The 24,327-nt window shown below is 37.2% G+C and overlaps 1 protein-coding gene across 6 annotated transcripts in view; it reads right to left on the reverse strand.

Moving 5' to 3' along the window:
* ARHGAP21 (Rho GTPase activating protein 21) overlaps positions 1 to 24,327 on the reverse strand; it is a 126,941-nt gene that overhangs the window by 20,305 nt on the left and 82,309 nt on the right. For 4 of the 6 annotated variants that reach the window (XM_087776883.1, XM_087776890.1, XM_087776872.1 and 1 more), the window contains 3 exons: positions 21,099 to 21,153; positions 12,658 to 12,687; positions 9,192 to 11,142 (listed from right to left, as the gene is read on the reverse strand). In XM_087776883.1, coding sequence (XP_087633009.1) covers positions 9,192 to 11,142; positions 12,658 to 12,687; positions 21,099 to 21,153 — 2,036 coding nt within the window. The remainder of the gene's footprint in view (positions 1 to 9,191; positions 11,143 to 12,657; positions 12,688 to 21,098; positions 21,154 to 24,327) is intronic. The other 2 variants (XM_087776906.1, XM_087776915.1) reach the window with 1 other exon arrangement.

A 24,327-nucleotide genomic window follows, 5' to 3' on the forward strand; every position in this document is an offset into this window, starting at 1 on the left:
GCCTTGCTGAAGTCAAGGTTGGTAACCCCCTTGTGTTCTAATCTCGTTCACAGATCTAGTCATCTCATTATAAAAGGCAATCACATTGGTCAAGCACTATTTACCCTTGGTAAGTCCACGCTAGCTATTCCCAATCACCTTCTCCTTCATGTGCCCAGAAATAACTTCCAAGAGGACCAACTCCATAATTTTCCTAAGGCTTGAGATAAGGCCACTTGACTGCCTTCCCTGGATTGTCCTTCTTTTTTCAAGATGGGTGCACAATTTGCTTTTTTCCAGTTAATGGGGACCTCCCCAGGTTCTCATGATCATTCAAAGATGATAGACAGTATCTCTGCAATGACATCAGACAACTCTCTCAGCACCTTCAGATGCATTTCATTGGGTTGGATGGACATGTATGGGTTGAGCTGCACTGGAGCTGTCTTAAAGAGTTTCCTGTTTATCCAAGTTGGTTATGATTGTGGGTTTTGTTTGGTTGGTTTTGTTGGGTTTTTTGGTTGCCCCTTTTTGGTTTTTTTAAGGAAATAGTTTAGTTAACTGAATCATAACATATAAACATGGAGAGCAAACCCACAGACTACCTTTCCTCCAGAAAGGCTAACCACCAGGGATGCCTGGGCTATCATTAACAGCAAAAGGTGATTTCTCCCACCAATCTTTGGGGATGCAGATTGCCGGATCTTTCTTCACCGTGTAATAAAAAATGACTGGAAAAAACTAGCTTCCCAAGGCTAAAGTCATCTTTCATATTTATTCCCCTTAAGACATGGCAGTCTTGCAAGTGGTATCTCAACACCTCAAAACACTGTAAGAAGGAATTGTATTATTCAGTAAGTGTATTGCAGACCACATTACTGTTTAAAACACTAATTGGGCATTTCAATTTCAACAGACAATATGAATACATGGCTACAAACCTCAATTCAACAAGTATGCATTTTATCAGAGACTATTTATCTGATTTAAAGATTCAAATCATAAAAATGTAATAGCTGTGCAGTAACACACACTTAAAACAGCTTGAAATTGCTTTTCATGTGAAGAATGTTGAGACAATGTGCACCGTCAGACACAAATATCACTCAAAATTTCCCAAACTGCATACATTGAAGAGGACAACTGTAATATGATCAGCTTTCTGAAAACCATATCCAATTCTTGGATTAGGTATGTGTTTAAAGATGCCCCTGTAGTACTTAATGCAATTTTGGTTACTCATAGATCTTGTGGAATTGTAATAGTGATTGCTCTTCATAAAAAGCTCAGCCTTCTGCAGAAGGCTACGGGGAGGTAGCTCATACCGCTTTCTGTCTCCAAAGCAAAGGGCTAAGAGAGTCATTAAAAACATTATCTTCATTCAATGGAGGCACAGATGTGAAGGTTTCTATATACTGAGATGGCATCTACCTGACAGCCATTACAGTAAGTATTTTAACCATTGCCTCTCTATTTCTTCAGTAATTCTCTCAAACAACAGGTTATGGCTTTTGGAGTGTAATTTAAGAATGAATCTTACATGGCAGAAAAGAAGGCACAAAACTATCAAGCACTCATTAGAAGAATAGAAAAATCTTTTCTTTACTGAAGGACAGACAGGACATGCCAGTGACATGAACAGACCCTGCAGCAAGACTGGCTTTAGAGGCTCTCCCTTCTTCCAGCCCTTTGTCAACAACCATCTTGCATGCCGCATCCTTGGCCTAACCAAGCAGTCCATATTACACGATACCGTGACAGGCTCTGCACCATCACAACACACGACGCTACCTTGCGTATTTAAGTATTCTTAAATATGGCACATGAAAGCTTTAAAAATCTTGTCCTATGTCTAATACGTCCTCTGTGCCTCTCATTTTAGGTTTGCTCCAGCTTGCCCTAGGCAGCACTTCCCTTATGGTAAAGCCACGTGGACCAGATCTCCCGTCCTTCACCTGGGTGGCAGGCTGGACACAAGGGGTCAAGCAAAGGCTGCTGAGGCACAGGCACAAGCGGAGCAAGGGAGAGCAGAGCAGGGGGACAGAGGCCACAAGGAAGAGGCAGCAGTGAGAAGAATGCAGCAAGACAGGAGAGAGGGCGGACAGGATACTGGAGGTAGGAGGAGGATCTTCATCCACACACAGGCAAGGAAGTTAAAAAAAGGTCTATCTCAGAGGCTCCTCATCTCCAAGAAACCTCAAAAGAAGCTGAATGTAAGGTAAACACAGACATACTAATATAGATCATTTTTCTTAAAAGCCTGTCAGGAAGACAAGCAAATAAAAAGACCATGTATACAATTTCACCTGTATAGTGAAAAGGCCAGAAATAAACAATAAAACAAAAATGAATTGTTCAAATCAAAAATAAACTATATGGAACTAACCCTGCTATCACACAAGGTAGCACAAAGGACTAATAAAAACCCCAAAGCAGTGACTTTTTGTTACAGATCTTGAAGTACAAGCTGCTGCATCTTATACTTCAACCTGCAAGCGTAAAAGCTCCAATAATTAAAGACTTCCAAGCCTAAAACACATTACTTGGAAAGAAGATACACTACTGCCTGGATTCATCATGACTCCCTACTTCGTTTTTCACAAAAGAATCTTTAAAAAGTTTTTTTGTTTGTTTGTTGTTTTTTAAGTACTTCCAGCACTGACAGCACTGTCTTTACAAAGAACTTCTTCATATATCTACTTTACGTAATTATTCTCTTGTAGCCAAAAGAATATAATGGAAACACGTCTGCATGCTGAGCACATTCATTTCTGTAAAAGCCACAGAAACACAGGACTGGAACAAGCCTCCTGAATCATCAAATCCAGTCCTCTGCTAAAGCGCTCATGTAAATAATATGTTTATTATACTGACTGAGTTTCACACAAACAGAAAAGGGCTTCCCAAGGTTATTCTTCATGTGAGACTGTTCTGAAAACCTCATTTATGACAGTCTGTTGCTTATTTCAGTGTTAAACAAATGTGTAACTGTCTTTCTATACAAAGTAATACAAAGCAATTCTAAAGGTTCCTGTTCACAGTATTACCCCACCACTTAAATTAAGTGCAATTCTCAATATACTTTTTTTTTGGCCAAGAACCCTGATAGCATTCCTTTATTACCTGAATTATTATTTTAAGTTATAATGATATACTAAGGATGATTTATGCTTTGAAAATATTACCCATTACCAAACAAATCTGATGCTTCTACTCAATTAACTCTTCTAGATGTTATGAATTATTGACTTCAAGTTTTAAGTTTTAATTAAAAAAGGATTTTTGAGTTACAGAAGCATTTAAACCACTAATTTGTAGTTTTGGGTTTTGGCTGCTATAGTTCAGAATACCACAATGATTTAAAAATTGTTCTTTGGATAAGAAATACTGAAATTTTCAGCCTGGAGCAACAGCGATTTGGCAGGCCACATTGTAAAACCCTGAAAAAAAAAATGCAAGACTGATGCTTATCTTAGAAACACTGATGACATGTGAAAACCTGTGCCAATGTTATCACTAAAATAATGGAAGCAATAGTCCCTCAAAAATGAACATCTGTCAGCTCTGATTTCTATTGCAGTTACATTTATGTTTTCATAGTTTGGAATAGCTAGGCAATAACTTGTAGAAAAAAAACTATCACAATGGCTGAAGATTTTCATATTCATCCTGACTGCTAACAGTTTTTGCTAAAATTAAAGTTTCCTTAAAACATGCCATATCAACCATCTGTATTCAGCCACCATTTGCCCTTAAGGTATCCACACATTTTGGGTTGACAAGCCATGATCTCTGCTGCGGAAGTTTGAGGTTTTGAATTTCTCTGTCTGATGCTTATTCTGTTTTTTCCTTGTGAAAAGAGATGAGTACCTTCTTTTAATTATTTCTTTATTGCATATGAGAGTATTTCTGGTTGTTTCTGCTAACCTTTCTCTGTTCCTACCTTCATAACCTTTTTCATAGTGTGTTGTACAAGCATATAAATTTATTTTCTAGTTTCAGGAATATAACTACATTCAGTATGTGTGTATTCACATTGTCGTCTTCTGTACCAGAGCCTAACCAGCCTGTAGAGAGAGGCATAAAGATGTGGGGGGAGGAGAAGAAAGGTATGGCACGTATTTCACTAAAAAAAGGCAATAAACCCATTACACTTCCAAAAAAAAGTACTTGGAGTTATGTACATGACTTACCATTTAAAGGTAGGTACTGATAAGGTAAACCCTATACACCTCTACTTCCAGCATTACAGAAGAAGAATGCCACCACATGTATAAAAAAGATGCCTGAAAAGTTTAACTAATGCTGGGTGTTTTAGAATGTTTCAGCTCCTAATTCCTTAGTTAATGTACTTTAAAAAAACCAAAAACGTATTTGGTAACAAAAAAAAAGGGGGGGGGGGGGATTAAAAAGAAGGTTGAGCAGAATTCACTAGAAGCCAGCTAAATTTATCGTATCTGTTAATCAACAAGTACCCAAATACTTTTATTATGACAGAAGTTTGTAGAAAAACAGATATTGGAACACAATTAAAAAATATTTTTGTTTTTGAAAACTAGCATGAAGATCAGCTCTTAAAGCAAGGTGAAAAGCAGAGTCTGCCTGATTACTAGCACAGAGATCACTATGGTTGTTTGCCTGCACCAACAGCAAAAGCAATAGAGGGATAAAACCACGAGTGGCGTGGATAGGCTGAATCAAGATTAGCTGTCTGCTGGTCACCCTTACAACATTTGCATCAGAAATTCAGCCAGCAGAAGACAGGTTTCAAAAAAACACGCACACACAAGAAAAAAGGGGAAATAAATACCATGTAGTTAAAGCTGTGAAACTCCTGGCAAATCTTTATTTAAATCAATACAGGGTATTGGATAGCAAAATTTTACTGTAGTACAGAAGAGAATGGAGAAATTTATGGAGCACTTAAAACCACATTTGGCTCAGGAATGTTGTAAAGTGCAAATGGTTGGAGAATAGAAAGTACTAACATTAAGTATCATATATCCTTGTCCTGTTCTTACACCTTTCCTTAGGTATCAATTTCAGCCAGAGAGAGGACACTCATCTAATTTTTACAAGACTTCAGTGTTATCAAAGTCTGGCCAAATATTTTTATCTGGCTAATTTTCTCTCAGTTATTCACAAATTAATAGTGGAATGAAGTGACCTAAAATTTTTCTAGGGTAAGGATATACTAGATATTTTCAAAAATGGGATCGCATCTCTGAGGAAAAGTCTGCGTACTTATCTGATGCTACTGCACGCCTAGAAGAAAAGCTCTATAATAGGATGACTACAAACTGGTTTGATTTGAAAAAAATTTTAAACTTCAAGATGATGTTTATTTAGGCTAAGTATTTTAAAACATATCCATTTAAAATTAATTTTAAATCCAACTGTGAAGTTGGAAAGAACATTCATCCAGTAGTAATGGCCAAAGCACTAAACTGCGCTGGTAGCTAGACATACTGCAATCAGATTAAGTATCGAAGCAGTTTCTCCATTTCACTCATGTCGGTAGTTCATTCAACTCAATCTGGGAGTTGGATTATCCTTTTTTTAAAATTGCCTTCTACTCTACAATAAATGGTGTAAGAAGGAAGAAAATAGTTTCAAGCTAGCTGCAAATCTCAGACATGCGCACTAGACATCTATGTCTAAGAAATCTATTACAATAACTATATTCTGAATCAATCTTTTCTCGACAGTTACAAAAATGTTAAGTAGCATTCTAATTTCCATCCCAGTGCAGGTTAACACATCCAAAATTACCCAGTAGGTCAGAAATTTATCATTTGCTGTTCTCTAACAAATTGTGTACAAATTACAAGTCTGAAAAAATGTACATTAAACACCACAATTGCTAATATAGTCACTGATAGAGATAATGGTATTTTTACTAGTCTAGAGAACAGGTGAAACCGTTTCTGGGCAAAAGGAATAACCCTTCATTAGACTAACTGGTATGCTTTGAAACAATAGAGAACATTTCAAGAACAGAGGCTTGCTTTGGACCTGAAATAGAAACGGCAGCTTTCCAAGCTAACCACAATACCCTGCATTTAGTAGCACATAGAAAGGACTGAAGCCTGCAGTACCAGGGTATGTTTTTCTGTAAAACCCTCAGTTTCCTCATCCCCCAAGAACATCTGCTTACCTGAAGAAGAGTTTGAGCACACAATATCTTGCCTATTTTTTTCAAATAATGCAGTCTCTCCTGTAAATTACATCTACCTACTAGGTTTGCTCTAAACGGATCTCTCATTTCTATTAGCAAATGCAAACCAAAATTTAATCTCTGTGTTTCAGAACAGCCTTTTCTGAAAGGACTAGTGTCAAAAGGCAGTTCTTCAGCAACCCACCGTAATCCCTGCAAGAATCTGTCGTAAGCAAGCTCGATGGAAACTCTGCTTAGATATCTGTTTGTGGTGCAGGGCACCGTGCTACTTACAAAGAGATACTCTAATATCATCCTGATCTTATTTTTAAGAGCAGACTACTCACAAAATACTGCTGCAGAAGCCAACTGTTCCTGGCTAAATTTCTACCAGAATATGGTCTGGCCATATCTACTACTTTTAATGAGCAGAAAGTGATAACAAAAATAAACACACCACACAGTATCTAAAATGGCAATAATATGTAACCTTGGCAGACGTTTATTCCCCCCCAAATTACCATTTTTACACTATTCCAAAGATCTACTGTACAAGTAACTTCAGTAAGTGCATTTATGAAATGAACCATATCTAATAAAACCTAACATTGCAAAAAACAATTACGTTGATGTAAACATAAGGGAAGCTAACACCAAGGTACATCTTTATTCAAAGTAACATCCTTCTCAATCATCAGATGGGGGCGGGGAAGAGAAAAAACCCAAACCAAAACACAAACCAGAAAAATCCAAGTTATTTTCCTTCAGAAGAGTTAAATAGCCTTTAACTGAGTTTCAAAGTAGATCTAAGGTTTTATCCGCCTGATTAAGTAGGGCTTTTAACAAGTCAAGCTGTAATTAGGCATAATGATAGTGGAACAAGCAAAGTTAAAATCATGCATATTAATTCCAACTTCAGAAGATGCCCAGCCTTAATGGCATCTGATGCTCTTCCTATTCAGAGAGGGTTATTTCATCTTCAATGTGCTGGAGCTGCAGTGGAAATTTTCCACAGCACCTGTACCAGCACAAGAATTTCTTCCTAGGAAGACAGCCACAAGTACTGTATTGGCTCAGACTGTTCCCATGCTCTAGCAGTACCACTTTTCAATATTTCTGGTGTATTCAGGAGGTTTCAGTCCAAGAGGCTAAGGAGCTCATAAGAATTCACACAATTCCATGTGCTGTTATGCCGAGAGGCTGCAATGGAGAGTTACAACTTTGTTTCTTCTGAACTGCTCAGCTGCTATCAGAATGCAGTACAACTGCCATGTGTAAGGCTTCTTTGAACTTTAATCATCACATTTCTCTAAAATTTGGAAGCAAGCCACATGAGTAAAAGTTCATGGCAAATCTTTGTCAAAATCAAGATAGGAGATTGTGTAGAAAAGTTTGGGCTTGATTTTGACAATCTTGATCTGACTTTTACATGACATTTAAACTGTATGTGATTAGAATGCTCCCAGCAAGCACTCCTAAGTGAGTACAAATACCGCACAAGTGCTCAGCATTGATTTTAGGCACAGTATTAAAAAACCCTACACCAAGACCAGTTACACGTGTTACAAACTTGTACTAATCCTTAAACAAAGATCGACAGGGTCTAAAGAAGAATCCAGAATTACACTGGATACGGATGCATCCAGTAATCAAAAAAATCTATACAACTCCCATTCAAAAAGGAAAACCCAATACATAAACCATCTGCTAGCTAAGAAAGCGTTTTTGTCACATCTTAACAAAATTCTGTCAAAAGAACAGAATTATTTTATCTTTTGTATGATTTCCATTCTTTGATGCACACAAAGCTTCTTCACTATTTTTGGTCATTTACTTTAAAATAGTAGCAGATATTATAGATAATTCTAGGTGAAAAATCACTGCTGCAGATCCACAATAGAAGACAATTGTGCTAAGACAATGTATCTGTAACTCCCTTAACCTAATCTGTAAAAAACCTGAAGAGTATTAAGAAGAGTTGTTTGTCACATAGTTGAGCTTGAGAACCAAAATTCAGTGTTTTCTAAATATTTCTTATACTAAATCCAAGAACACATGGCCAGGTATAAATCAACCCACGTGGAAAATGGTCCGCAGGCATCTAGACCCCAAAGGATTAAACCAGCCACAACAAAAGAAAATCCAACTCAACAAGAAAAGCAGGGCAAGGACGACACAGACATTGACCACTTGAGTGGAACAGAAATGCTCTGCCACTGAAACTCTCTTTTCAGCAGATGACTCCAATTCCTCACATATCCAGAACTGGATTTTAATTTTTTTTCCCCCTACTACTTACAATCCTTCCATGAGTTCCTCTTTTCTTCCAAATTACCTCAAAACTGCTCAGCCCCCTTCCTATAAGCTCCCAGTAATTCCAACCCTGTTTGTGTCACAGCCCACAGGCGAATCTTTGTGCCTTCTCACATTCTGCTTCCACAAACCCTTTAATTCATATCCACATTAGCATCTTTACTTGCAAATTCACTTCATTTTATTGCTATCCTTTCACCTGAAACAGCGTTCTTCTATCCCATATCTGTCTCAGAAAGCTTTCACCTCACCAATTCAGATGAAAAACTTTTTTCACAAATCACCCTTATACGGATTTGCATCCATATTCTTTCTTTTCTGGATTCCAAATATATTTCATGCTAGAGAAGTAAAAATATTTTGAAAGGTGTTGCAAATGCTAGCTGGCCATAGACACAACGCGAGAGCATTATGTGGAGTGACAACCAAACACAGTTACATAATGTAGAGTTCTCCAGGGGGTTAAGGAAAATTCTAGAAAGATATTAAATCACTGTACACTTTTTCTTTTTTTACACTGTTCCTCCAGGACACCAAAGAAAACAGAGTGGAGTTTTTTTTTTCCCTGCACTGAAGAATATTTTTAGTTTTACCAACGTAATATTACTCTAGATAAGGAAAGGGCTCCCGTGCCCCTCAACCTCAGGGTTTACAGGAACAGCAGTCAGCTACCTGGCATGGTGCTCTCCATCATCCTTAGCAGAGAAAAGCATCTGATGTACACTGGAATAATTTAACTCACCAATAAACGGAATAGAAGCCAAGGAGTCACCAGGTGGGCTGGAACCTGATGCTTTCCTTTCTTCTATTCTTTTTATGTGAACTTCTCTCCGAGCATCGTTAGGTAACCAACAGGTAGTGTCTGAGGCTGCCTCTTGGTCATTTACAGCAAGAATGTAGGACTGATGCCTCAAAGGCTGTGGCGTTTGGTGGCCAGAAGGTGGTTTGTCCCGCATGACCACCGTGTCTTTGTCATTTTCCTGAACATCCGTTTGCAGAATTTCAGGCTCATGGACATCTTCCCTTTCAAAATCATGAATCTTTTGTCTGATGGAACCATCTACGTTGTCAGAGGTAGTTGAACTCTCACTTGCTGGCTGAACAAGTTTGGCAGAAGCTGGGGACAGAGAGGAGGGTTGGATGGTTTTGCCAGTTTCTGTTTTGTGATCTGGGACACCTTCTGCTCGGATCCTTGACTGTTGGTTTAACAGACCACTCTGATGCAAGTGATTTACTGTTCTTTGGTCTTTGCTGGCAATAGCATCCAGGCTCTGGTTAAGGGGAAACGATGGTTTTGCTGCATAGGGAGCAGAGTTCTTCAAAGAGCTACTTTTAGAACTTCTGGCTGGTGTGAGGGACAATCTCTCTTGTGAAGCAGTTGTAGGTTTTGAAACTCCCCCAGGAGTTTGCAGATCTCGAGAAGGCTGTAACATTTTTACATCTGGTGGACCTTTCTGAAAATGAGAACCAGGCAGAGAAGCTCTACTACCTGTTCTCCTGTTGTCTGAAATATAAGCACTCTGAGCCACAGGAAAATTTTGACCTCGAAGGGACATATGAAATGCATGCTGTCTAGATCTCTCATAAATACCTCGGCGATCATCTTGTTCGGTAAACCCTGTCCACTTGTAAGTCTTTCTCCTATCTCCATTAGTATCTGCAATCAGATTATCAGAATGAAAATTTTCTAGCACTTCACCCTGTTTGCTGAGATAATCCCACGACCGAGCCCTGTGATTCCTAGCATTAACTGAAGGTGAAGTTAGAGTATCTTGCGAAGCACTTCGTGGCCACTCTTTCATCAACACAGGATCTTCAAGTCTCTCCTGGGACACACTTCTCTGCCGGATCTGAACAGACTGTGGAACCCTGTCGTGAGAGGTGCTCCTGCGCCGTACCTGTGAAGCAGTGCGATTTGGCACCACTTGATTATAATCAGTTGTATTCTGAGAAGCTGCTCTTAAACTATCTAACCTTTCCTGTATTGTTCGGGAGCCATACATGTGCATGCGCCTATTATCAATATACTCTTTGTAAGTTTTGTAGGTCTTCCAGTCTATATGCTGGTGGGACGTTGGAGAACTGTAATGATTAGTAGAGACTGAGGGTGAGTCTGTGGCTTGAGCAGGAGGTCTAGTGCTTGGGATTCCTTCTGGACACACTACATAATTTGAAGCTTTACTGAGTGTTCCAGTTGGATCAACTGGCCTTGTTATTTGAGTCTGGGGAAGTACAATGGCAGTGGACGCTGAAGAAGATGGTGACGTGGTCCGTGCTTTTAGACTGGTTTGATCTTTTAAGCCATATCTTACTTCCTCTGTCCTGTGTGATGGACCAGCGTGATTATTTCTACAAGATGGCAAATCTACAGCCTTCTCAGAAGGCACAATAACAGTCCTTACAGTTTCATTGCAAACACACACAGCTGTATTTGATTTTGCAATGTCTGTTGGTGATGGAGGCACTTGTATTTCCATTCTGTAGGCCCTCTCTGGCTGCGTCAATGCCCGTACTGGTCTACTGACTTGTTGTTTCCCCAGTGAGAAGTCAGAAGATAGCTTGTCACTAGCTTGTGCCATAACAGAAGCTGTGGATGTCAGCCGTGGATAACATATTGGCGGTGGTTCAGGTATGTTGTGGGCATTACCACTATAGGCTTCGTTGCCTTTCAGGTAGGCATCTTGGGAATATGCCTGTGGAGAGAAGATTAAGTGAGTATTCAGTAGTGAGGGAGATGGAAAAGTTCACCGTCTAGCATTTTCACATCAAGCTTCAAGAGAGGGAACACAAGTACAAAATTCACACTACCTATCATTTTAGATAAAATGTTAGTTAAAAAGATAAAAAATAGCATTCCATCCCCTTAGTGAGCAGAAACAGAACAAGCAAAATCATTACATACATTCCCTCCCTCAACAATTAAAAAACTGATGACCAATTCTAGGATATACTGCAGCCAGGGCACTGAGGCAGGTTTCCCAAAATCCATGAGCACAAACGACATTAATTTTTCTCCCCCTTAATTTTCCTTTCTATCATGATGCTTCAGACATTCTTCCTGTTTAAGCTTCACATTGCTGGAAACCAGAATCTCACAGCAATTGACAGGTTAAAATGCTGCATAATAAATTCAACTAGCACTAGAAAATTCTCTGTTCACTTAGTGTATAAAAGAACTCTGTTCACTTAAGGTAGCACATATGAAAAGTACACATGAATACACATACACACACTCTTAAGATGTCTTCTACATAAAAGCTACTGTTTCTAAACATAAAATGAATAAATTGCAGCAGTAACATCTTTGTTGTGAGCCAACACCCTGTAAGTCATCTTACATTTTACAGGAGACAGCCAGTACATGGCACACAAATCTTACTGCAAAAATATTAATAACACGTAACATTTTTAACTTCAAGGTACAAACAGTATGAAAATTCATACATACCCACTACTGTCCACACACTATTAAAACACAAACTAAAATCTCAAATTAAATTTCCTTAGTTCATTTATTTGCACCTTTATGTTTGAGAGCCTGACTCCTGAGAAAAAATGGTTATATTGCACTCGGTATGTTTCTGTAGCCTTTTAGAAAAGCAGCATTTATCATTCTGAAATTAACAGAACATTCAAAGTAATAAATCAATGAGAAGCATACAGCATACTTAAACAATATCCTACTATTGGAAAACTTTAGCATGACTTCGTTCAGTTTAAACACAATGAAATAAAGAGCCAATGCAGAGCCTGCCAATGCCACAGAAGATTAAAATGATTTCTCAGGGCTTTTACACGTTTAGGCGTGGTATCATATCACAGCATTTCCTGTTCAAATCATAACATGCTCAATTCCAGAATATCAACGTGCCCTGTTTTAACACTAGACAGGTTATAGAAGCCCAAGTGCAGCCATAAAATTAATACAGAGCAAAGTACAGAGGAGGGCGAGGCATTTACAATACCGCTGCAATGTTACACCGAGCATTAGTGAAGTGCAAAATATTAAAGCACACTGAGAGAAAACCGACCAAATAACACAGGCACAAACCACAAATTAAGAGATTAGCATTATAAACAAAATTCAGCTCAGACTATCTAGCTCATTTCCAACAAACTTGCTGTTTCATATTCTTGTTTCTCATAAATCATTAAGAAAAACATGCCTTACAAAACCATCAGAGAAATGGCTACTGTACGTTTCTTACCAGTGCTGTGACATCCTTTGTAAACTGCAGCTGGCAGAAAACAGGAAAACATAGTAAAAGCTGCTTACAGATGTAAAGACAGAATTATGTTGTCATATTGATGTTGGATACAGCAAGCTAAAAATACAACTACACTGATTTCACTGGAAGGTACCAACAGAGGTAAAGGGCAGTAGAGCATAAAAAATAACTTCACCCTCCTTGTGAGCATGTCCATCTCAGGCTTTTATCTGCTCCTCGCATTTATCCTCTACCCTTACAGAAAGCAAAATACATTTGTGCCATTTTGCCTTGGTGCATCCCTACAGCTGCCTGCAGAGAGCTCTAGCTCTATGCAACAAGACTTCCCTTCCACTACAGCAACGTTACTGTCTCTCATTTCCCCTGGGCTGCTACCATCCCTGCTTCCTGGTGACGAAACAACGGCTTCATTATGCATTTAAAACAGCACGCCCCTTCCCCACATATATCTGAACATGACCACAAGCTGTCAGCTGACTGCAGCTGCTTTCATGCTGTACGTCTGAAATTAGAGGAATGATGCTGCAGAAACACTCTACTCATGTGATTTCTATTTTTTTTTTCCTCCACTCATAGTAAAAATCAAGCCAGGTTTCCACTAGCACATTTGATGGAGGGAAGGAATATACAAAGATAAATATTTCTAAATCTTTAAATAAATAACTATTTAAGATCTTGATAGGCTCTAAGAATCAAAAAAGAAAAAAAAATTGGAAAAGATGCTGAAGACCCAGAAAACAGATAGAGCAAGAGACTACTGGCATGCAAGACAAAAAAACAATCATCCCCTCAATCAGAAAACAACTTACTACTTTATACAGCTGACAAAACAGTTCAAAACCTGGGGTACACACACGTTACACCAATATAAAATACACTCCGTTTATGTTTTTGTAAAACATCCCCGTGACAAACAATGCTTCATTGACTTTGACAGCAGAAAGGCTGAATTCCAAAACTGGTGTGATCTGATTATAGCTGAAGACTACAAATGAGCATAAAAATCAGTTCTCAGATCTTGGCAAAATTTATCACAGATATTAAAACATGTTCTTCAAAAGACTGCATTCTCACAGGGTCCAAAATGTGATGAGCTAGGCTTTCTCCCCCTCTCCCCAATAAAGAGTATTCCATGATTGCAGGTATATCTGGACAGACAGACTGCCAGTTCTCAGCAAGACAGACTCACTGGAAAAAGGGTTTTGATGATGGAAAGTGTAGTTCTCCTTTCAACCTCATTCCCCCCCACTTCCCAAGAAATCACTGAAACAAAGCTGAACTTTCTTCCAAGAAAGAAAAAGTTTATAAATAGGGGCTGTGATGTTTCCACAAAGGAATATTAAATATCTTTGTTTCATAATTCTGATTAAGGGCCTGCAGAGAAATATTGCAACTTACAGTGAAATTCATGGATCTGTTCCGAATAATGTCATGCTGAATGATACATTATCAGCCTTTTTACTATGAAATAGTTTAATTTCTTTAACCAGAAGGTGATGATTAGATTTTTAGAAGAGGTTTAGAGACTAAAAAATGTGAACTACACTAACATACTTATTAGCATTCATACACTATTTTGATACTTAACATATTTTGCAACCATACATAAAACACATTTTGAATATTAGTCTCTTCTCCCTTTAGTTCCTCAAATGATATATAAGAAAATTTTTTTAATATTCAGATCAGTGATGTTCCTGATTCAGACACCAGCCAAGCCACTCGAATTCCTACAGGAGCTGGGTACTCAGCAGTTATCCAAAAGTTCCAACATGATTGAAAAAATCAGTCTAGATGTTTTATGAGCTCTTTCCCACCTTCTCAAAGCAACGGCAGTTATGGAAAGCTTACCATACAAATACAACAATTTAGAGTGACATTAACAGCTTTGATGGATAACAGCTCTGCAACAATTACTAGAAGAAAACTGCTGCGCTTATAGCAAGAACTCAGTGTGTTTCCACTTACTGGGTACAATTTCTTCCCCACCTTGCTATCAAGTTTTGTTTGTGCTGAGTTCGCAAACTCCTACGGCGAAGAATTAATTTCTTACTGTGAATCTGTATAACCATTAGCACATTAAGGTTTAACTGGTAATACATTCATGCTGGATAATATGCAAAATAAATTTTAAGCAAATAAAGCATTCTACAAGATATTTTATTAACCCTCAAATTCAGCTGAAGGGTTTTGCTTGCATTTTTTCCCACTTGATTTTATGCCACTTGATGTTAGAATAATGACAGCTGACATACAAGGATTCCCCTTAGTAAGAATCATGGTGAAACCCCGTACTTTCAAGAGCTTGAGCCAACCATGTCCTACACCCCTTAGTCCAAATCCGTAAAAGCACGCAGGCATATGCTTCACTGAGGATGAGTATGCTTCACTAAGGATGAATAACACCAATTTCAACTGAACTGCTTGCAAAATCGGAGATAAGCATTTTGATGAATCAGAAGCTAATGTGCCCAGCACCTTGCAAGACTGAGCTTGAGGCATTCTTCCTTTGTTCTCCAACCAGTTTGGCTTCAGATTATGTTTCTTTACTACTAAATTCTTCTCTAATTTATTCTCACCTTTAGCATGAGTATGGGAATTAGACACCGGAAAAAGTTTTCAGCTGTCTTAAAAGGAAACATTTTCCAGTTATAGTTTGCTCTGGCAAGAATGTTAGTAAAACAGCTCAAGTGGTTTCATTTTACTCTGAGACACCAAGCAAACACTATGGTCAGATAACATTATTTGAAAACAAAACAAAACAAAACAAAACCCCAAAACCAAAAACCCGAACAACAAAAAACCACACAAAACAAACCCCCAAAACAACAACAAAAAACACCCATGCACACCCTCTCTTCCCAATGGCAGTGAAATTTTAGTACATGAAATTTAATGCCTTAAGCCCAATAAATTTCATTTCCAAATACAAGCTATGCAAGAGACTTCCTTGTAAATACCAGTCTAAATCGTCATGAGGAAACTTGATGTGAATGGTATTTTCTAACGTATGTGATGTTAGATAACAAAGTTTAAGTCTGTTCTAGGTCACTACGTCTTCACACCACACCCCTCCTTCCACTGGACCTGCTGCCAGAGCTTTAATATTAACCTCTGCACACATCAGTAACTACGGCAGTACAAAATCTAAAAGTAAACAAATGCCCCTACACTCTGGACTAAATACAGCTACTTATGAAAACATCTCTTCTTACTAAAAGTAAAGCAAATGAAAATTTTTCAGTTTGCCAATGAAACAGCCATGTTGCTCTGTTAGGTCTGATGCAACTGGATGGTCTCAGGGAAAAAAAAGACAATATTGTTAAAGTTGACTGTGGGCAGACAGTAGTCAGCGGCATGAGGTTACTGGGGTATGTAAAACTCTAGAATAAATTTCCTTATGTAAGTTTTTTTCTTTTTTTCTTGTTTTTTAATATAGTTGCATCACTGGCAATTTCAGGGTACTACAAGGTCTTAAGAAGTGCCAAACTCCGCAAAAATTTTAAGTATCAGAAATGACAAAGAAGCAAACTCTTCTTTTCTGCCCAGATCTCCCAATATACTGAAAACTTCCACATCATCTAAACTAGAAAGAGTTAAAAAAGAAAAGATACGCTTCCATTGACCTTCACTTGCTTTCATGGTCATTCCCATATAGGATTTTTTTTTTTTTGTTCCCCTAGTATCTATGACAAGAGAAACGTTTCTGTTCAAACGTGGTCAACTTTCAGTTATTGATACACAGTTTCAATGGTCTGTAATGCAAGGAAAGATTAAGATGTAAACAGAAGGAACTAAAGAGGGAACTAAACATATCAAAAACATATAGTAGTAAACAGCCCCCTTTTATTTCCACATTTACCATTATTCACAGAATGCCCAATAAAATCTTTTTGTAAATGAAACTAGAGATCTTTCTGGAACGCTAAGGCATGTTTCAACAGATTTGTATGCTACTAAAATTTAATGGTGACAACACCTAGGACTAGAAGTAACCTGCTACCTTTTGGGGCAATTCCTATGAGGAAATGATTTTTTAAAACTTATTTGAAATGAAACTGATAAAAGTTAGGAAATATGAACTTTTAAGTGGGTAGTGAGGGAAGTGCCAGAAAATGAAAGAGGAAAAATCAGGATAACTTAGGTATAGTGTGTGTGTTTATATACATGTACACGAAGTAGATACACATATTTACAAATTAATATCTACATATATTTACATATAATAAATCCTATCTATAAACATTAATATGCTACATTACAAATAACCTTCCAAATGAACAGCTCCAATATAGATCATATTAAAGATGCAATTTTTAAAAGAGTGATATTTTCAAGTGCCTGATACTTAAAAATTCAGTGACTTGTAAGCTATATTCTTCTTTACATACACAAGGAATGGTTAGCAAACAAGCAAATTCCAACGTGAACATACCTTGAAAAAATGGTCCAAAAATCCTGCATACCAAGGACACCCTAACACATAGATGTTAGACACCACTATGGACACGAGTCAGAATAAGGCTGATCTGTAAGTGGGCTTAGCAGTTTCAATTTTCTCTCTCTAGGAAGCACCTTTACATTCAGTATTTTCTGTGTAGCACAAAAAGCTTTTGAGCAACCTGCAAGTGTCACAATTTGAACAACTTTTTACTATTATTTTGTTATCCAAAGGCTGCAAAACACCATCAGTTCCATTAAGTACACTTGAGAAAAGGAGCTATTTGTAGTCGACCTAAATGTGTCTTCCCATTCGTATGAAGTCAGTGGTACTAAAACCTACAAGATCTCAAAATTCTGTCACAAAAAGTTGAGAATGCTACAGAAATTGTATATAGACAAATAAAATTTGAAACACCAAGGAGAGTATATTGTAACAATAATAATCCTCCTCATCGTCTCAAAATGGTTACATACCTACAAACATTTCAAAGTTATCAAAAGAGATTATTTTAAGTAAACTAATCTCAAATTTGAGGAGGAGCATGGGAAAAAAAAAAACAAAAAACCAAACAACAAAATAACAACACATTTGTAGTTGTTCAAGTTTTTGTCATGGATAGAGATGTTTTAAGTATCCTTTCCTCAATTCCCAGAGTGACATTTCCAAGATCATGCCAGTGAACGAACACAACTGACACTGACTTCACTAATGGCAGGTTTTCACATGTAACTCCCCTCTAAGTAAGGCGTGTGCACATGCCACAGAGGGCAATGACCTGTGGATTGGACCACTTCATTGTTAGTATTGATGAATGGATTTAAAGCCCTGTTTTCAGGAAATTCAATATAGCAAGAGGTTCACAGACATATATGGATATTTCTGAAGACTAAACTCAAGGTTTATAAATAGCAAACTAAGGATAGAAACAAGCAACTGTGCTCTTTATGTAGTTAACCTAGCAATCAGTCATCACTGCGTGGAGAAGACTGCCAAGTACTATAAAACTTACCACAACCAGCATCATTCCTGAATATAACGAAACTATTTCATCCTCATTGCACTAGATGAACCTTTCATTAGCTCCTACTGCAATATCCAGCAGTGCTTTGAATTTTTCTATTTTTACAGCGTACCACTGTTTAACATCAACAGTTTACAATGACTGATACCATCTGAAGATATTTACGGTGAAATTTGACATGTCAAAGAAAAGAACTAAATTCTTTAACATACTATAATAACTTAAATAACACAACTTCAGTGCCAAAAGTATAAGTTTTTCCTCTATTAATAAGCGCACCGTACCTTACCACTTATTGTTCACTTTGCACTTATACTGATGCTACCACTACAGAGATTATTGTTATCACTTAACTTATATGAGCTGCACTTCATTCAGGAATAAGAATTCGCTCTAAGGTTTATATTTTATTTAGACCTAAGATTTCCACAAAAACTAATAGAGCATTAATCTCAAAGATAAAAATAGAAAAACAAAACAAAACAAAAAGTATGCAATTTCTCAGCGGAAAACAAAAAGTTACTCTCTTTTCACAGGGAGTGAAAGGAATAACATTCTATGCTGTTACTCTGAAAATATTTTAAATGTGAGTGTTCAGCTTTGAGTAGAACAAAGTTCTTCACCAAATCTTATGACAAGAGTAGATCCTAACATCTAAAGGCTGAAGATTAATAATCACCATCTTCAGAGGAACTGCATAGATTTTTCATTTGACTGAAGCTACAGTGGTGCACTGTGTCTCAAAATACTGGTAATTGTTAGTTTAGAAGTGATAAGGTTTTTCCTCCTCTGTGGTGGTCTAAAAGGGAGAAAACTACAGGCCATAACTATGACTTCTGTTGTATGATGCGATTCATTTCTGTCATCTGTACCTTCACATGCTGCAACTCTGCCAAAGACTGACACCCGAAAACATATACACTAAAATACAGACTGTGACAGAACTGCATGAGCAAACTGCAGCGATCAGAAGTCTTTTCCAATGTGCCCGAGTACACGCAACGCTCAGTCTTGCAGACTACAGAAAACATCTCTCTTCACAGCTCTCCTCTAGCAGATGCTATGTGGAACAGATAGTCCTCCAGACAAGCCCACTTTTACCCAAACAAATGCATCACAGCAAACAGGAGCATGAACTCCTCCACGTTACATCATAACCACGTATCAACCCAACACAACAGCAAACAAAGAACTGTGAGAAGGAACTCATACAAGGTATAGAGGCAACGCAAAGCACTTTTTGCAACATTATGATTCCACCTCTTGAACCTAATCCTCCTATCTTCAAAAGACAAGCGTGGAATACACAACTCTACCACATCTTACAACTGAAAAGAAACTTTTTTTTTAAATGACACCCAGAAAGTATTCCCACACGTATCTCCATTTTTTTTCCAGAACTCCCACAGGCAGATATTTTTTCTCTTTCCTTTGCTCCTCAGTCTCCTCCAGGAGAATGACTTTGTTTTCTTTTTACTAATATCTTTCTCCAGCACAAAGGCAAGATCTGTCTTCTTCCTCTGCCCCTGTTATCTCACTCCGTGATATAACGAGTTAAATTCCAATCAATTGTTTTTCATCTATATTTCACATGAAGCTTCACGTTTCATCAGCAGAGGGAAGAGGTGCCTAAGAGCTTCTTGCCCAGCCAAATACTAAGGTTTAACTTTAACCTTACAAATCTTGCCTTGCCCGGATCCTTAGACAGTTATGGCTACAAGACTGCATTAGATGCATACGGCCATTCAGATCATTTAAAAGTTAGAACTATTCCTGCATTTCTACATATTCACAGTTCCAATTAAACAAACAAACACACCCCCCAAAAAAACCAACCCACAACCAAAAACCCCCCCCAAACCCAACCCAGCTTTTCCCTCCCACTTATTCATGCAAGCAAAACTCACCCCTGCCCCCAACATTTTCTATATTGGATTACTGAAATATTTCTTTATCAAATATTCTCAAAATATCACTTCTATTCTAATAATCTTGGCTTGTTGGCCTAACTGGCTGAGTTCCTGTACTAGCTTCTATTTTCACCTTCAGCTCAAAACAGAGTCTCTTGGGTTTTTTCTTTACCCATTAATTTGTCCTTTAATACTGGAAAACAGCTACTGAACCCTACAGATTTTTCTTAACTGTTATTTAAAGTCAAGTCTTATTATTTCTGTGTGGATTAGAAAATACAGTTTTCCAACTACTAACCAGAAAGGCTACCCTCCTTGTGACCCTCTCCTTTCCTCTACTTCCAATTTAAAATAAACTAGAGCATATCAATACATTAGGTGTTTTTCTAATACTTCACAATATGCACTTACACATCATATTTTATTCACAGCTCTTTTGGACTTGGAGACACTAAATGGGAGATGAATTATCTCACTATCTATGCAGGACCTCAGGTCAAATTGAGAACATATAGGCACTAGTGTAACAAAATATTTACAGCAGTTACAATTAAAAAATTTGGCAATAGCCTTCAGCACATTCACCACCTTGGTTCTTTCCTGGAAATCCACTGACAATTAGTGAGTTATTAACAAAAGCTAATTTTAAGCACCATATGTTGGTTTTTTAATTCAGCTTCAGTAATGATTCCCAGCTTCTTTAGAATTAGACAACCTAGTTAAAGAAAGCAATCCAATTCATAAATTCTAACATAAAGAAACTAATCCAAAATATAATAAAAATACAAACACTATTCTAAGATTATTTTTTTTTTTAAGCAAGATGCTAGAAATATCATGTGAAGAAGGTATTCTCCCCTATATTTGGATTCCTCTGAAATTTCAGGGATGGCAAGCAAGTAGGAAAGTATCTAAGGAGTGACAGAGAGGTAAATATTAACTCTTTAACTATTTACTCGTAGCACAGTTCAAAGACTTTGTAACCAACAGCAAGACATTTTTCTTTATTCAACATACTGTTGGAATATAAGCTTCATAAACATACCAATTGAAGGATGTCCTCGTCTTTTGGCATAACACTAAGCTCCAATATGCTGTCACTGAAAGAAATAGGAAAAAAAAACACTGCATATGAACTTTTGGATAACATTTTCAATTCTTGTTACAAAGATGATCCATTAACTTCCATAGACCAAAACCATTCAAAAACTCCCACACTCAGCTATTCTGTCAAAATTACTTTACACAACAGAAATAAACACTGATTTCCATTACAATCTTAGCAAACAAGAGTAGAACAGAAATCTGACTGAAGAGTACATCTGTATTCTCAGCAAAACACGCTGTCTTTGTCAGTTTTGGTGTCGTCCGTGTGTCCCCCCCCCGCCCCCTTCTCAAGTCCTAAGGTACATTAGTTGTTTGGAGCTTCGCAGACGAAACAAGATGGCAAATCTGTGAACAGAAGTTAAAACTTCTCTCTTTCTTCTGTTTGAAACTGAAGTCTGTTAGCACTCTAAAATTGCTGGGGAAATGTCATCACCACCACATCATGTGAAAAGTGGGGCAATAGCAAGGCAAGCACTGACTTAGACCTTTCTGCTCCAATCACCTCCTAGCAGAATCAACTTAAACATATTTAGTCAGTCAGATGACATCTGAAATATGAATGAAAAACGCTCGCTGTTTGTAAGTGCTGAGTTTGTCAGCCTAAATTGCTGAAACCAAAAGCAGCAGCAGTATAAAGATCCAGGAATCCAGACAGCTCAATCAATATAATTTAAATACAGGCAAAATCAGGACAACGAATGTACAATGTATCGGTTATCCAGAGTCAAATACTGTAAGACAGTGAAACCCACAGTTACTATCTACCAGAAAAAAAAAAGTATTTTCACAAGCAAGAGAGAAGTACGTGCTTGTAACACTGGATACAGAAGCTTACTGAAATTGAGCATGTTATGTTGGTGTAAAGCTGGTGCAATTAAATGCAGACTTAGACACAATGATTTCGATAACTATTAATATTCTAAATATAATGTATGTAGTTCCTTTTTCTGTTAGTAAGTGATGCAAAAGTGAGCTTGCCCTGTAACCCTGAACTGGCTTTCTTTTCACCTTTTTGTCCAGTTGCAAGCAATGGTAAGTACAAAGGTTAGTCATCACTGCCCATCTGTTGCCAAAGAAAAGGCATTAATGAGTGAGAACAGAAATTTCTATTTATGCTGTTTTCCCTCCTTGCCTCAATTGCAGAGAAGTTGCATGAGAAAATTCTTATCTGAACTTGGAATCAGTTCCAAGTTCAAACAGCTGAATTCATTATCTCATCCGAGAGAGAGGAATATTCTGTTCACATTCATTAAATGTAAAGTGGAACAGGTACAGAGAAGGGCTGCAAGAGATGGCTTGTACTGACTATTCTAACTAGGCTCACAAAACAGAAAATGAAGATATTATGACTGTTATTCAGAAATCTCACATTACACGTCACAAGAAGAAAGGACATGTAAACAAATTGACCAATACCAGCACAAGAAAAAAAGCATAAAACCTAACTGGATATATCGGACTAGAAATTAGCTTATCTGTACTGGACAGTACAATGCATTTGCTAAGAAAAGACAAAACCAGCACAGAGACGGGCCACCAACTTCAGGGCACACAGAACTATCTATGAAAGCACCGAGAAGAACCTCAGTTTCTTATTTCTACAGAAAGGAAAGTCATCTTCTCAAACATGTAACGTGTCATTTATCAAGCTTTCTTATATGAAAAATGTTGTTATTTTGTGGTTCCTTTTCCATTTGTTAGCAACCGCAGACATAAGGCTGCATTCCAAAATAGCAGAGTAAGGGTATTTGGTTTCACAATCTTCTTAAACCATTATTCATTTTGAAAAGAAGTGTTCTCCAAGCAGCATAAATTACTTTAGTTTTAAAACAAAAGATCAGCAGTGATAGATTTAAGTTTTTCTTTTTAAAGTCTACACGCAGATAGGAAAAAAGAAATCTTCAAAAGTCCTTTAAATATTTTTCAGAATACTGAATTTTAAGAAACACAAAAGTATTGTGCATTTACAGTAGCATGTCCCATTTTGACTGAATGCATAAACAGCAAAACTATTTAAAATGATTCTTTAAGAGCAGTGTCATCAAGAGCTGACTTTTGCCCAAACTCCTTTGTATGGAAATGAAACTATTTAGCAGTTGTAAACCAAAAAGAGAATATGAAAGAGGTACCATAACTTGAGGCATTTCCAATAAAGTGTTCAGATTTCATTTCTATGTGAGGGTAGCACGTATGTGTAAATTGTATTACGCAACTTATTGTTTCATAATAATCAATGCTTATTTGCCAGATGAAGACTTTGGAAGTCAAAAATATGACAAATAGCATTGTTCCTCTTCAAGTACTTTTAATATAAAGGAAAGATTCCTACTTGTAATTTGACACAAAACAAACTATTTTCTTAGACAAGTATTTTGTGCCTCCCCCCCCCCCCTTTTTTTTTAAAGAAAGGTATTAAATTCATTTACACAATTTATCACCTTTTTTAGTAGCCATCCAAAAGAGGAAAGGGTTCCATTCAGGAGCAATGTTTTGTACATAATTCAAATAACTACTTAACTATTCTATTCCACTTTGCCTGCAGAACCTTCTGGAAACAATTTGGATCTTCCTATTTTAAATTTTGTGAAGTGCTCTCAGAATGTTTTTCAGTTCTCCTATCAGAAACAAAATGTATTAAAGAATACTTTTGGTGTATTGTACTATATAATGTGCATGTAAATTATGAACTAGAAAGTGTCAATAAGAACCACCACACAGAAAGCAGCAGTTTACACTAAAATATTAGACACAGTATTGTGAATTCTCAAAGATATCCATCATATAAATGACTTTCATTACACATTTTGAGAGCCACATTTAAATTTATTGACCCAAACTAAAGCACTACTATGCACTGTCATCATAAAGACTTTTTGTATCTTTTGATACATCATTTTGTATTAATGCAACAAATTCAGTAGCTAAACTCTGTACATTTCAGAGTAATCCCAACACTTCCAAGAAGAATTTACAAAAAGAAACAAGCATTGACTTAATCATTCAAATTCCCCACAGTTAAAAAAAAAAAAAAGTTGGGAATCAGAATCTGTTTCTTGTTTTATTTAGAGCTGTAAATAATTTACATTAGTAATCAACAAGCTCATCGTGTAAACAGATGAGAAGAAATTCTTAATGGACCAAACTAACAACTATTGGTGAAGAGTAGG

Source organism: Nipponia nippon, unplaced genomic scaffold (genome assembly GCF_047370975.1).
Source record: "Nipponia nippon isolate SJK-2023a ecotype South Korea unplaced genomic scaffold, ASM4737097v1 scaffold_1, whole genome shotgun sequence".
Classification (NCBI taxonomy): Eukaryota; Metazoa; Chordata; class Aves; order Pelecaniformes; family Threskiornithidae; genus Nipponia; species Nipponia nippon.